At 46.5% G+C, this 15702-nt stretch overlaps 1 protein-coding gene across 1 annotated transcript; it reads right to left on the bottom strand.

Moving 5' to 3' along the window:
- Nucleotides 1–757: 757 nt before the first annotated feature.
- On the bottom strand, nt 758–13958 carry CYP27B1 (cytochrome P450 family 27 subfamily B member 1). Its single transcript, XM_083484872.1, has 9 exons — nt 13692–13958; nt 10014–10204; nt 7992–8188; nt 6661–6861; nt 5354–5517; nt 4447–4613; nt 3651–3732; nt 2459–2656; nt 758–2021 (listed from the first exon to the last, which is right to left on the bottom strand). The coding sequence occupies exons 1-9, from the start codon at nt 13893–13895 to the stop codon at nt 1908–1910; spliced, it is 1518 nt and encodes a 505-aa protein (XP_083340998.1). The 5' UTR covers nt 13896–13958; the 3' UTR covers nt 758–1907.
- Between the last annotated feature and the right edge of the window lie 1744 nt (nt 13959–15702).

The raw sequence follows: 15702 nt of genomic DNA, 5'->3' as shown, positions 1-15702 counted from the left end.
TTTGACAGCTATGGGCAGTGATGGAGAGCAACAATGCTGCAACCATTGGGTGGCTGGGTCTATCTGCCATTCACATTGACCCAGAGTGATGCTACCAGCGTGGGGGGTGGGAATTTAAGGGTTTGTCAGAGCCAGCCTCCTGGCTCAGGGCAGGGGTCAGCTGTGGGTCCTGCTTGGCCAATGGGGCTTCAGCAACTGCCCAGGTTTCCTGGATGTGGGCGCCAGCCCTTCCGAGCCCTCCGTGGTGCATTTCCTTGGGGTTTAAAAATGGGCTCAGTTTGTCGGGTGCGCTAACCTAGACAAACTTGGTATAACTACACTACGGGTGGGGAAGGGAAAGGATTTTGCACTGTGAGTGGCTGCTCCATGGAACTCTGTAGGAGGAAAAAGCTTTTTGGCACACTGGTTAATGATAAGGTGTAGGAGAGAACAAGTCATGAGCTGTTTTGTAATGTTGGAACTCTTTTAGAATTACGTCTGCCGCTTCAGTTTAACCATGATGGCTTGGCCACCTTGGGAGTTGCACTGTGATGGGTGCTGGGAGTTAACCATCAGTGATGGGTGATTGTGGGCCAGTAACTCACTCTCAGCCTACCCAACCTTACAGGGTTGTTGTGAAGTTACAATAGAGGAGGGGAACGATGAATGCCACCTTGAGCGGCGTGGAGGAAAGGTGGGATCAAAAGTGCAATCAATCAATCAATCACAATCTCTCTGTTTGGCGTTTCAGCTCAAAGTCACAGATAAACAAGTCAGATTTTTTAAAAAAACCAGTTCATGTTTATTATCCAGAGATAATAAATAACATTTAAACATAGCACCAAAGAAACAGCCTTTAAGGTAGACAGCTTTGGTTACAGGAACTGTTCCGATGCAGCTGTTTTTAAAATACAGAACATTTGTACACATAATTTATAGGTTATAAAAATATAAATATGTAGGGGAAGGGTATTAAATATAAATGATTATATTTAAAATACAAAAGATTAGCATAATAACAATATTAATAATAATAAATAATAAGGCTCTTAAATACATTCCTGTTCTCCATTCCCACAGCTCCAAACAGGGAAGATCTGTACAACTGCCTCAACTTCAGTGATTAAAAAAACCACATATAATTTGAAATTAAGTTTGGCTTGCTTTTGGGGGTCTTTTCACACACCTGGGTGGGGATATAAATACTGCGCCTGCATCTAGAAACCAGCTTTTCCACCCTGAGAAGGAAACTAAATATCACTTTCAAGATACAAGCGAGAGATAACCTGGGTGACTGCATTCTGACAGTGATCCAACACTGATCTAATATGGACGATTTACATATGCCAACGGCACCTAATGGACAATGTTGCGGTGGAGAAGATGCAAACACTTCACCCGTATTGCTTTGTTTTTGGATGGCCTTTCTTGAGGTTGCTGTCATGGAGCATTGGGTACGCACACCTTGAAATCACAGTTGCACAGATATCACATTGGCAGTTTGGTATACAGTACAGTCACACCTGCCACTGGGTTACTGGGCTCCTTGCTCTCCATCCGATTTCCCGAAAGTTCTGGGAACTATCAAACTGAGTGAGAAAAGCAGGTGCGTTTCAGAGCAAAACTGCTCTTCCCACAGTTCCCCTCTGTTTATTTTAAGTGCACATTGATACTCTATATAATGTGCTGGGAAACTTTGGCTCTGGAGAAATCACCTTTAGCAAGACCTCCAAGACACAGCGGAGGGTGCCACTTAAGAGAGGAAGCAGCAGTGGCCCCTTTGCCTGACTTTAGTCAATGTCACTGCTCTACAGCCGTTCTTCAAGCAGACTCCAAAGAATCCAGAAGATTAGCTTTGTCACACTCAGCCTCAAGGTCTAGTGTGCTTTGATGGGAAGACCAGCATCAGTTGTCCTGCTTCGTCCTGATTAGCGGCTCAGAAATTGCAGATTGATTTCCTTCTCTGGAACCAGCAGAGTGCGTGTCATGGGTCTCACGATGTGGCCTTCTTGTTCTGGCTTCACTTCAAAATGCATCAGGATCTGCAAGACAAGAGGAGCGATGGCTTGTTAGCAGGGCAGCTACTGAGCAAGGAACAACAAGGCATAAAACGAAGATGTCATCTTGAAGAAAGGCCAAAGGAGATGATCAAGGAGCTTGCCCAGAAGAGGGAAAGAGAGACAAGATCTGAATGCATTCACTTTCCACTGGGATTCAGGAAATCTTGCAAATCTAGGCCCACTAGATTTGGCTCCTGCCAAACTTCTACCTGACTGTGCTAGTCCCTTTAAAGAAGGACCAGGGTCAGCAAGAGGGATGGTGGTGTAAAAGTTGGCAGAAGGTGAATGCAACCTCTTGTCCCTCCAAGAACAGGGCTTTGGGGATAAACCCGCCCACTGCGTCTCAGTTCCATAAGATGAAAACAGCCCCTTAGGGGCCATCAATATTGATCTAGGGTTTTCTCCTTGCAGACACTCACCCTAGACAGGGCGAGATACACTTCCAGCTCTGCAATGCGTCGTCCAATGCAACTGCGCTTGCCAAAGCCAAAGGGGATAGAGGCGTACGGGTGGTGAGCATCGTCCTTTCGCAGCCATCGCTCCGGCTGGAATGAGTTGGGATTGGAGAAGTACTTCGCGTCACGGGACGTAGCATAATGGCAGAGGGTGATCAAGGTCTGAAAGAGCAAGAAAAGGGAACATCATGAGGAAAACAGCCCAGGGACCCTAAGGTCAGGGTGCACGTGGTCAAAAAACCCATCCCTAAGAAGAATGCCTTCATAGCTTCATCCCAGTCCTCCTTCAATGGCTTCCTCCCTTTCTCATTTGGAGAGCAAAGCTTTTGCGCTGCAGCCTTAACCTCATTCCGCCTGCATCTCTGCCGCCATTCCTCTTTCTCCTGCACTAGTTTTCCCTCCTGCAAGGACCCCTTTGCACATGCATCAGTTTGCTGAGGATACCTATGTGCCTGAGATGTTGCAAGAGGATGCTGAGAAGCATTTTTTTCAGGACCCTGCACAGATTGAGTGCATGTCCAACACTTCCAAGCAATGCCCACCTGATCCACACACGTGTTTTCTTGGCCAGATATTGTAAGTGTTGGGATTTCCTACTCCAGATTTGCAGCAGTTCTCTGCCTGCAGCATTGCTGACCTAAAGGAGCAGTTGCACATCATAGGCCAGAGGAGCATTGTGTAGGATGAAGCAGAAGACAAGGCAATCTGCTCACCACCAACCTATGTGGCTGAGGACCACAGTGTGCCAGAAGCAGATGCACTGCAGAGCCAGAATGCTCCAGAGGACTCAAGCAAGGAAGCCAAGCTACACTTCCCAGGCTTGCTTCCTTTATGAACAAAGGAACATTCCTTCTACCAAGTCATGGTGCTGGTCCATTCAGCTCAGCACTGTCTACATCTACTGGCAGTGGCTATCCAGGATTTCAGACACAAGTCTTGGCTGGCCGTTCTGGGAGCTGCTGGGGCATTGAACCTGTGACCTTCTGCATACAAGTCAAGTTCTCTGCCACTGAGCTATGGCCCTTTAGGAGCCATGCATATCCCAGAATGGATGTTGCCTTCTTAAAGCTACTGCTTCTCTTTAGCTCCACCCAGAGAACGATGGCTATCATCCGTCCCCATCCCCTCTTTGCATCCAATTTTGTAACACGCTCACCTTTTTGGGGATCAGATAGTCTCCCACTTGGATGTCCCTGTCTGAGATGACGCGTGCATTGCCAGGAATCACAGGGTACAACCTGCATGGGGAAAACAGAGCAGCCAAAGTGAATATAAAGGAATTGATTCCCCACAACATGTTGCAATGTTTACTCAGCTCCCTCACCTTTTCCTGTTTGAGTGCAAATCTCCCAGCTGGCTGACTATGCTGCTGCAGCTGTTGCAGCCCAAAGGAAGCACCCGATTTTCTTACTTATAATAATAATATTTTATTTATATCCTGCCCTCCCCAGCCGAAGCAGAGCTCAGAGCGGCTAACAGTAAAAATACTTATGTGCACAGAGCTAGAAAAGTGCAGCAGATAAGTTTAAATCTTCCTGGCTTTAAGGATCATCAGGATGAAAGCTAGTGGCCAAATCACAGGGAATCTGCCTCCTTTTCCTATACAGCTGCCTAAGGCTCCATCCTTGGCCTTCACCTGAATGTCAGCTTCAATGCAACTTTTAAAGGATTAGACTGACTTTTCTCGACCTGGTGCTCTGCTGATGTTGTTGGGAATAGAGCTTCCAACAGTTCCAGCCAGCATGGCCAATGTCACAGAATAATAGAGTTGGAAGGGACCCCATGGGTCATCTAGTCCAACCCCCTGCAATGCAGGAATCTCAGGATAAGGTTGGTGGGATAGTGGTATTCTAGGCAATGGCAGAACCTGGTCACATTTTATGCTTCCCCCAGCAACCTCAGCAAGCAACCTCCCCATGTACTCTCCCATCTGTTCCCAAAATGGGGCTCACCTCAGCGCCTCCTTCACCACCGCTTTCAGCAAGGGCATTTGGGCTACATCAGCTGCCATTGGGATGGCGTTGCCCTTCATCACTGCTGCAATTTCTTTGTGGAGGGCTGTTTGCACCTCCGGGTGACGGGACAACTCATACAGGCTCCAGGACAAAGTGCTCGAGATCTGCAGGGATAGAGACCAGAACAGGGTTCGTCATTAGGCTATTAGGAGTTAGGACCCCAGTCAGAATGGGATTTCTGCAGCAGAGTTATTCCTCCTTTGCGTGGCAGGAGAGTAAATATTAGCAGGGCAATCCTATACGTGCCTACTCAGAAGTTAAAGTCCCACTGAGTTCAATAGGGTAAGGGGATATAGGGTTCTTGTTCTGCCAACCACATTGCACAGAACAGCCAAGATATTACGCTGCAATTATGACCAATTAAGAGAAAGGGAGTGTTTCTAGAGAGGGAAAGAGGTGTGCGCAGCGTCCCATGCCCCAGAACCAGGAAATTACTTTGTCTGTGCACAGAGGTGTTCTTTTAAAACAAAACAAAAACCCAGTTACTTCATATTCTAGGGCTAGGCCTTGGCACAGAAAATAAGTTCCGGGCTCAAATTAAGCTCCACTTAATAGCTGTAAAATTGCCCTCCTGCAAGAGGAGATAGAGGCACAAAGGGCAAAGAAAATCCTCAAACTAGGGGTCATTATATAGGATTCCATGGCGTGGCACTGATAACCAGAATGGGTTATCAGAAGCCACTGTCTGTCTCACAGGAAAGTACAGCATGCCAGCCAGCCACTACCAGGGCCTTCTGTTATTTTTCCATCTCAGAGACCTATTTCACTTAGTGCCCAATTGTGTAAGGGGGGGAGCCTGCTCCTGTAAGAAGTGCTTCCCCCCAGCATTTTCCAAAAGGCTTACCGTGTCCACGCCAGCTAGCAGAAGCTCCGTCACGTTCCCATAGATGGATTTCATGGACAGCTTCTCCTGTGCCAGGTAGTAAGTCAGGTATTTTCCTTCCACCTTCTCCCCCCGTGAGATTTTCTCCGAAACTTCAGCCATCCGCTTGTCAATGTGTCCTTTGGCTGGAAAGGAATTGGCACGAGATGAGCACTTGCTCTCCAGGGAGAGCCGCCAAGCAAGGCATTCAGTCACCCGTCGCGGACATGTCAGCCTGGGCCAATTGCTTCTTGCAGGAAGACAGCTCAAACAGTTATTTCAGGGGCTTATAAGCTGCCCTTTCTTTGAATTCCCATGGCATTGCTATCTAGACAGGAAAGTTGCTGCATGATCTAGCCGCAAGGAGGCTAAATGGCTGGTTATGAATGGGTCACGTTCTCATCACATGTTTAAAGCACTTTAACAGTCATGGCTTCTTCCCCAGAGGTGAATCTAGTGGTTTGTTTTTGCCAGTGGCAGCAGTACTAATGCATTTCTGGAATAAGGTTGTTATTAAAGCTGGATCCTATCAATATCTAGAAAACCCTATAAAAATATTCCTTTTACGAAGGCCTTCTCTGCCATATACAGTGGTGCCCCGCAAGACGAATGCCTCGCAAGACGGAAAACTCGCTAGATGAAAGAGTTTTCCGTTTTGGAGGTGCTTCGCAAAACGAATCTCCTATGGGCTTGTTTCGCAAGACGACAATGTCTTGCGAGTTCCTGCTGGTTTTTCCCCTCCTCCCCCCCTTTTCCCCAAGCCACGAAGCCGCTTATCAGCTGATCCGATCAGCAGATAAGCCGCTAAAAGCCGCTAATAGCACTAATCCGCTAATCCGTCAATGGGCTTGCTTCGCAAGACGAAAAAACCGCTAGACGAAGAAAATCACAGAACGGATTCTTTTCATCTTGCGAGGCACCACTGTAATTATTGGTAAGTGTTGCAGGGGGCTTTCTTGGCCCTGCTATTAAAACCTACGTTGATTAATCTTTTCTATCTTTCCAGAATTGGAACGGTGGTTGCATCAGTTTTAAACCACCCTTCAGAGCCATATGGAATCAAGCAGCACATACATTTAACCTGTAGTCTCCAAGCACAACAAAAACAGTGCAACTTCCTGCAGGAAGCAGAAATAACCCCAACACACACACACAGGTGTAGTGAGAATGAAATGCAACGATTTGTGCCAAGCTTGCTTAGTGAGCGACAAAGATTCTGATTGGTGCTACAACAACAGGCCACTTAGCTCCTCTTCAAGGTGCTGACAAGCTCTGGCAGCAACACTCACCAAATTCAAACATATAGTCCCAGGATTCACAGAACTTCTGCCATGGCTTGGGAAAGATGCGATGTAAGACCTTGGGCATTGCCATCGTCAGCAGAGTCATGATGAACATGGTGTTGATGGAGCTAATGAAGTTCTCCGTTTCCTGGGGGACTTTGGGCTCCAGGCAACCAATGCGTGACTCAAAGAGGACGGAAGAGATGCCTAGAACAAAAGCAATTAAATCGATTAAGCCACGAGAGGAGATGCTATCTTGCCTGGCTCCTTTTGCTGCTTTGCCCAACCGTGTGGATGTGACTTTCAGGGGGACTCTAATAAACATCTGCTGCAATAGGGGTGGGGAACATGTGGCCACACTGCACGTTGTCGGACTCCAGCTCCTATCATCGCTAACCATTGGTCCTGCTGGTTGGGGCTGATGGGAGTTTGAGTCCAACATCATCTACGGGGGCCACAGATTTCCCCAGCTCTTCAACAACACTTCAACAACTTGAGTCAGACCAAGATATGGATCTTTCACAATACCTGTTTGGCACATCCATGGTGAGTGACAGGTGTGTGGGGGTGGGGGAGAACTCTTTTAATATATCCATATAAGCACAGTTCAATATTGTGAATGTGTTGATGGAGCAGCTCCCTGGTCAACCCAAAAAATTCTCAGAATTCCATTGCAAGATTTGGATTTTGCAATTCATGCAAACTAAGCCAATTCAGTTACACCTTTCACAACTGTTTCCACTAGATAGGAGAAAGATCAATTAACTATGTTAAGCATAGTCCCAGCTCCTGGCTCAGGTAAATCCTCCTTCACAAAACCTCACACTTTGGCTTCTCCTTTCAGGTCCATCTTTACAGCCACAAGGGCTAAAAACTTAGAATTTGTTGTCATTTAAGAAACAAAAATGAAAACTGGGATTTTTCTTTAAAAGGATGCCGGAGGATTCTGCATTCAGTGCCTGTTCCTGCAGAACACATTGTTCTGGCTTATGGTACGAAAGGAATTTGGAAGTAGGGACACCAGGAGAGGTTCTGAGGTTTTGTGAAGTGGCAGGTGCAGCTTTGCAGGAGCAGAGTTGAATGGGGCACTGCAGGAGACGGGCAGTGGAGAAAGGTGTTCCTGACATAATCTCACTGAATTATCACCCTGTCCTAAAACAAAAAACATTCCCCAAAAAATCCCACCCAGAGCCTGCTCAAAATGACCACCTTAGCTGTCGCAACAAGAACAAAAGATGAATCCCGGCTTCCCCTGATGCTGAAATGTCAACCGATATAAATCTGGGCTGCGTGGTTTACTAGGGTGACACACAAAATGCGGTAAGCAAAACACATACCTTCCAATCCAAACTTGTAAAATTCGTCAGCCACATTCTTGACCACATGCTGATCGTGGAAACTCCGCTGGTGCTCCAGCCGTCGGATCAGATCACTGACCACATCGTTCAGAGTGCCAGTGTAGGACTCCACTTCTTTCGGCTTGAGCATATGCTTCCCAAGGAGGCTGCGAGTTTTCTGCCACTCCTCGCCTTCCCTGCATGGAAGAGAGAGGCCTCCGTTAGCTCCCTGGGCAGGAGACCTGTCCAAACCCCGTGCACGGGGCAGCCACAAGCACCTCAAAACAAAGGACCCCAAGTCCTCAGCTTTGGGAATCTAAGTATGTTCCCTGCACAAGGGAAGGATAAAAGTCCCGCTGAAATTGATGAGCGGTGCTTCGAAAGAGAAAAACTGCCAGTGGCTTTGTTCTTCTGCTTCTCCTCATTACTCACATCCTGTGTCTAAACTGCAGAAGCAGCAGCCCAGCTGATGAGAAAACACCCACCAAGGGGAGCCTTGAGTCATAGAATTACTCTAGCTATTTCTCACTCCCAGCTGGCACTTTTGTGCAAGCCCCGGAAGGATCCCACAGTTCCTGCCTGACACATTTCCGGGAAATAAAAAAACCACGAGAGCGAGGAACAGGAAGCCACAGTGAGCAGGGTTGCAAAAAAAAGGATGGAAGGTGGGGAAGGGGGACCCCCTTTTATCTGTTTACCAGTAGGAAAGGCAAGCTCAGAATCTGGAGTTAAAGGCTCCCGAAGGAGAAGTACAAAACCCAAGCAAAGCAATAACGGAGAGAGCTTCTGCGAAACTGCTGATAAGAGTCAGGCCAGGGATTGTTGCTCAGGGAGCAGCTTGCAAACACTGCAGCTCTTTCCTTGGAAAGTGGTACTTTGAAGAGGGACTCTTCCCCCCATCCCAGCTTTATGGTGATGGTGAAGCACCAGGAGCTCTGGCCCATTTGTCCAGCTGTCCGACTCCTCGGCCCAAACTCTTACCACAGTGGCAGACAAGTGGCAAGCCTGCCACCTGTCTAGAGTGTGGGGGAATGTCACTCTGGTGCATGTGAGAACATAAACAGGCCTCCCCTGACCAATCTTCACCTCAGATACAGAGCAGTCCACAAGGTAGTACTAGGCAAGACAAGTCAAGCTAGAGTTGCAGGTCTTAATCCCTTGAGCTAAAATGTCAAGGCTTTAGCATCCTTCTCAAGGACTCCAGGGGACACAGGTGCCCTCTCTTGGCAAGTGTCATTGGGCTCTATCTACTTCCTCAGCTCCAGCCAATGTCTCACAGGAGACCCGGCAATCCTGTAGACCTGCACACCAATGTCAGGCCTAAAGGCCTTAATTCTCCCGTTTAGGATTACCAGAGGCCTCTGCTGTAGGTTGTCCGCCCTGTAAAAGCTGTGGCTCTCTAGATGTTGCTAGTCCAGATCTCCCATCACGCCTGACTACGTTGGCTGGGGGAGATCAGAGCTGTATTTTCACAGGTTTCCCCTCCCCTGTTGTGTAAGAGTCAAGTGGTTGCTACTTCATTCATCAGGGAAGAGTGCCAAATACCGTATAGGACAGGGAGAGCAGGAAATGGACGTTATGTGCAACTCCTTTAAAGCGAGCTGCTTACACACCGCGTGTAGGTGGTAGATTATGTAACTGCCTACTATGGGGACTTTCATAAATTTTCATGTCACAGGAACTGAAAACCATGTCCGATCCCACACTGTTTCCCAGGCTCTCAATTCTATCCAGCAGCCCATGGGAAATGGTAGGGTCTCAGGATTGCTCCCAAAATGGCCTCCACATCACATGGCTCCATGTAACGAAGATCATCTTGAAAGTCTTCCAGACAAGACTAGAGAGAGCTGCTGAATGGGCTTCCAAGCCCCACACCAGCGTGCAAATTCCGAATTGTCATGGTATAAAGAAAGAGGATAAAAAGGATTCTCTTTTGACTAGACAATGAAATCTCTCTCCTGCAACATCTGCCCCCCTCAGCCCCAAGTGTAGAGAGAGAGAAGAAGAGGAATTAACACTTACGCAGTAAGGAGCCCATACGCATGGCCTCGACACTCCCGATAATCCTTCCAGGAGGAGATGGCGGAGCGAATGGGGTGTTTGCCCTCTTGCCGTAACACCTGCTCAATCAGGCTGGGATCCGCAACGTGGACCGTCAGGATGGGTCCAAAGCTGGCCTTCCACATTGGGCCATACTTGGCTTTGCCTTCGATCTAGGACAGAAGCAGGAGGAAAACTTATTAGATAACACAGAACGTTCTACACAGAAGAGGAGAAGTCTAGTTCCCTCCCTACTTACTATGGTCCATGCACACACGTTTTTAATTTCACCTGCTGGATTGCTTCCAATCTTATATAGAAAGAAGATTGCAGGTGGGGTTACCACCCGGCACCCTGCAATCTTCTCTGTTCTTTTATAACCGCATTGGAAAGGCACATATTCAAGCAGGTGAATTTAAAAGTGTGCAGCATGGACCCATAGCTAAAGTAGGAAGGCTTTGAGCACTGAATTTCAGTCCCTCGTACCAGAGCAGAGAAGCAGTATTGGCGGTGAGAGGGGTATTGTTTTGTTTTTGTTCTAACTATTGATTTGAGCTTTTATCCTGTATTTTTATCTCGTGAACTGTTCTGAGAACATCAGTTGAAGGGTGGTACAGAAATGGAATTAATTAATTCATTGAGATAGACTTCTTTGCAGAGTGAGAGTTAAGAGATCTCATTCAGCCCTTGCACAGTGCACTGCCTCTCTGGCAAAAACGGTTTGCTGTTTGCGGCCATATAGAGCAGTCGTGGTGATCAGCTGACCTACAAACGGGACTGCGTTTCCGTGATTCCATCACTGAGAAGTGGGTGCCTTTTCTGGGGGTGTGGGTGGGACAGGAAGCTCTGTTGCAAGAACCCCACACCATAGAAACTGCCACAAGAAATCTCACTCTGACATCCTGGCATAGCTCTGGGGCACCAGGAGCCTGACTAAATTGTATAAAGACGCAACATGCGTTACTCCGGTGCTGGAGCCAGATACAGTAAGCTAAATGAATGATTCATTGCCTTAATTAGGTTTGGGAGGGGCCTGTTTCAAACAGAATCTTTCAGTCTCACTCACGGTTCCAACCATCACACCTGATACAGCCCGAAGGGGAAGTTATTCATTGCTGAGTTACGTTTCAGCAACAAACAAAAATAAAAGCAGCCTTTCATTTACATAGTACTTTCACATGCAAATTGTGCTTTACAAGCTGTATCACGCTCATCCTCACAACAGAACACTATCCAGGGAAAAGTTCAACACATTTCAAGTGCCACTGATATATGGAAGGAAATTACTGAACAACCCTATACATGCCTATTCTGAAACTGAGTTCATGGAGCTTACTTTGAGCGCTAAAGAAAGCAGCAAGCAGCAGGACAAGAAGAAGCAAGGATTAGCCCCTCATTATGTAACTGCGGGACGCGGGAGGCGTTGTGGGTTAAACCACAGAGCCTAGGCTTGCCGATCGGAAGGTCGGTGGTTCGAATCCCCGTGACGGGGTGAGCTCCCATTGCTTGGTCCCTGCTCCTGCCAACCTAGCATTTCGAAAGCACGTCAAAGTGCAAGTAGATAAATAGGTACCGCTCCAGCGGGAAGGTAAACAGCGTTTCCGTGCGCTGCTCTGGTTCGCCAGAAGCGGCTTAGTCATGCTGGCCACTTGACCCGGAAGCTGTACGCCGGCTCCCTCAGCCAATATAGTGAGATGAGCGCCGCAACCCCAGAGTCGGCCACGACTGGACCTAATGGTCAGGGGTCCCTTTACCTTTACCTATGTAACTGCAGTCTTAAACACCTGCCTTACTCTCCCTTTCAATGGGATTTTGTGTGCATAAGACTACATTGGGTCACAGATTAGACTTTGGCAAACTTAAATTAGACTGATCCATCTTGGAGCAGGGAAGGGAATAAGTTGGGATTTTGTATTTATTTTCCTTTTTTGTAATTGTTGTTATATATTGGGAATCTATAAAACTATGTTTATTAGAAGGTAAAAGAAGGGGAAAGACTACATTGGAGTAAGTCCCAATAACTCAGTGGGACTAACTTCTGAGTAAACATACCTGCCTCGGATTGCCGCCCAAGTTACTTTCTCTATGCCTAAATTCCCACAAAGGTCTGTTGAACTATACATTCCCGTTCATGTTGAATGTACAGTATAAAGCTATCAACAAAGTTGGAAGACAAGTAAGTTTTGGGAGTACAAGGCACGGAAATTGTCACCAGATTAGTGAACTGGCCAATTAAGATTCGTCCTCCGCTTCAAGCAATTCTCACACTTTTAGAACGTGTGTGAGCAAGGAAAGGCTAATATAATGATCATTTTTAGTTTTTTTTTTAAAGAAAAGGTTTTAACATTCTTGTCAAGATGACTAAATCATACAACATTTGTCATGTTCATTCCACACATGCAGTCAAAGCAAGCATTATGAGTTAAACTGCCTCCATTTATACTGCAGAAGTGTGGACTTTAAACACACAAAGATGGTATTTAAAGGACACCAATGGTTTACACTGCAAAGCAAAAAAAGAACGAAACACCTAGAGTTGTGTCAACCTGGCTTACTGCCAAACTTTCACAGGGCTGTGTTGACAAGCAAGCCAAGGAATGGAAAGCTTAGTCTACCTTATTTAAATAGCTTTTTACAAGCCTAGATGGAGATGAGTGGTGTTCATCGGAAATGTTAAGTACACCTGAGGGAAGATCCTTGTACCTCGTTTTATTCTCCTTGCAGAGCATGTGTTTAAATTGCATAAACAGAGTAAAACAAAATATGCTCCCATTCAGCAGGGATGGGGAATGGGGAGTTCTCCATATGCTATCGGACTACAACTCCCATCATCCCTAGCGATGTTGGTGAGAGTTAGAATCCAGAAACATCTGGAGGGCTGCAGGTTTCCCATCCCTAACATCCCTGGGAAACTTTTTAATGTTTGCAGTGCCTTGTTCTTGTCACTTTTAGAAAAAAATTTCCAGTGATCATTGAAGATATAGTTATAGATGTAGATACAGATATATAGATACAGTCAGGATTTTCAACAGATGTGTTGGAGCGTTCTTTATCAGAATCTCCTGGAATTTTTAAAGGAATTGACCTTAACTTTGAGGCTCACTTTCTCCTTAGTCTCCAGGATGAAAAATATCTGGTTACCTCACCACATTCAAGCATACAATTTTTTTGATGGAGCCAAGGTAACAGAGAAAGAAAAACTGGGGTACCACCAGTTTTTGAACTATTTTTAAGGACATTCGCCAAAATCTACACTTCCAACATGCAGTATGTGTGTGTTTCAATGAATCAAAGTTTGCACATACAGTAATGTTATTCCATTCCACAGAGGAAGATTTCTGTGGAACTCAAAAGCTTGCAGAATTCTACAGCCCCACCATCTGATTCGAGAGACACTTCGAACTAAAGAAAAAGAAAAACCCTACTTTGCATCGCCTCCTACCCTTTGAAACCAAACCAGTCCACTACTAAATTTAAGCAGATGTGACTAGAAAAATTTCCAAGCATCAAGGCACTAAGAGGAAGAACTTAGCGACCGTTTTAATGTGCCTTTCCGGCTATAAACATACGACCCTAGATAAATCAATGGTAAAAAAAAGAACGAAAAAGTGGGGGAGAGGATATTCAACACCCTTTACTTTTACGCTGGTAAAAGCTTACCTGGAGTTCGTGCAGCCGTGACAGCCCCTTTTTGCAGAAGAGGTCGCTGAAGAAGCTCAGAGCGCTGGGTCCTGGCATCTCGTCCAGGGTCTTGTGGCTTTTGATCACCCTGACCGGAGCTTTGAGGACAGGATCAGCCCAAATCTCAGGAAAGCACCGCGCCAGCAAGGATGCCCTGCCGGCCAGCTTGAGCGTCTGAGGCATCTTCGCTCTCCAAAGCCGAAATACTTCGAGAGTTGGGTGAGGGTGGTGAAGTTCTGTTGGAAGAGCATCTTGGGGCGCCTTCTATTTATGGAGAAAACATGTGGAAGCCGGCAGGGCACGCCCCTGCCATGCCTCATACCTTGGTCCCCGCCCCGATTCTTGGTCCAGCACCTCATCCTGCCGCAGGGTGCCAAGGGTGGCCAATCAGGGCGCGTGGGTGGGGATGGCGTCCCGTGCGCTTTTGCAAGAGTCGGGCAGGCGCGCGCGATGAACTGGAGAGGGCGCGCCAGATCTGCGGCTCCTCGACCCTGCAAAAGAGTCATTGCGCCTGGTTTGAAGAGTTCCGGGAAGGCTTCTTCGGGACACGAGAGGAGCCATGCCGAGCTTTTTGCTCATAAAAGCAAGCGCGCAAAAGCGCCACCGTCCCTGTCCCTTGCAGATTCCTTCCGTCCGCAAGAGCGTCACGCGGATGACAAACCTCCGCTGCCGCTCTTAACGCGGAACGACCCCAAGTGGGAATAATATACCCCAAAAATGTTTCTGAAGCCCTGCCGTTTGAGAAAGCAAAAGACAGGTTGTAAACCCCTCCGCACGAACGTGCAAAAGATCCGGCTGCCCGAGGGTTAGAATTAACGGTTTTTCTTATCTTCGCGCCAGCCGATTTTATTTTTGGTTTTGGTTTTTGCTGAACAGCGCAAAGAAGGAATAAAAACAAATAAAAACGAAAGAGAAAGGTCAGCAATGGTTCGTAGAGATTTGCGGTGCAGTGTCATGCAGTGAAAGGAAATGCAATCAGAATAAGACTAGAAAAGGGCAGGGAGTTGCAGGAAGGGACCCAGCAGAGGCAAGCAATTCCAAGTACCAATTCCCAAAGTCTGTTTGTGCCGCCTGCCAAAAGTAGCTTTTTCATATCCTGCAAGAGTAGAGAAGTCTTTTTACCAGGAAGTTAACATTAAGATAAGAGAGGAGTGTAAGAAATCTCTACTGATGCCAAAAAATCACTAGGAATGATAACTAAGTAGAGTCTCCTGAGGATAAATTAGCCATAAATAATGTTGCAATAAGGATAGCAATGAATTATGATACAATACATATGTATAACATTTCAATCCTCCATTTCCACTGTATCATAAATTATGAAGATGATGTGTTGAATAGTAGAAATGGGCAACATTTGCCTTTGGTTTTTTTAGTTGAATCTCCAAGAGGAAGTGCATTTTTCACTTTTCTCTGTTTCTGGGTGATTTCTGATTTAATATTGGTGCACTGGTTGCAAGTTGTTGATCTGATGGCAATTGAGTTGGTTTTCATCCTTGCAAACTACCCAGAGAAATTTGAGTAGAAGGCGGCCCAGAAGTTACATGGATTCAGAAAGTAAAACAAAAAACAGATCCCTGCATTGCCAAGTTTAGAATCTAAAATTTTGGTGGGGAGGCAACAGAGGAGAGAATCAGTGATGCCTTCAAGGAAGGGCTGGGGGGAAGGGGCAGAAGTCCAGGATCTGACTCAGCCAAAATGTGCAAAAGGTCTCCCAAGCGGAGCAGGGATGGTTTAGCACATTTCAAAATAAGGCACATGAACATCCAATGGGCTTTTTTGGGGTGAGGGGAGGAGAACAAGACCATTAAATTCAATTACAGTGGTGCCCCGCAAGACGAAATTAATTCGTTCCGCAATTTTTGTTGTCTAGCGAATTTTTCGTCTTGCGAAGCACGAAATCCCATAGGAATGCATTGAAAATCAATTAATGCGTTCCTATGGTCAAAAAAAGTCCAAACAAAGCCAAATTTGGTACAACAACAGTTTG

This window comes from Podarcis liolepis (genome assembly GCF_965112155.1).
Source record: "Podarcis liolepis genome assembly, chromosome: 2".
NCBI classification, from domain to species: domain Eukaryota; kingdom Metazoa; phylum Chordata; class Lepidosauria; order Squamata; family Lacertidae; genus Podarcis; species Podarcis liolepis.
This window is presented reverse-complemented; position numbering and strand designations above follow the sequence as displayed.

Excerpts from the sequence above, each read along its gene's own strand:
- CYP27B1 (XM_083484872.1), bottom strand. The coding sequence starts at position 13,895 with ATGCCTCAGACGCTCAAGCTGGCCGGCAGGGCATCCTTGCTGGCGCGG. Across the intron at positions 4,614-5,353 it reads TGCTAGCTGGCGTGGACACG|ATCTCGAGCACTTTGTCCTG; the intron begins GTAAGCCTTTTG and ends CTATCCCTGCAG. Across the intron at positions 2,022-2,458 it reads TGTATCTCGCCCTGTCTAGG|ATCCTGATGCATTTTGAAGT; the intron begins GTGAGTGTCTGC and ends CTTGTCTTGCAG.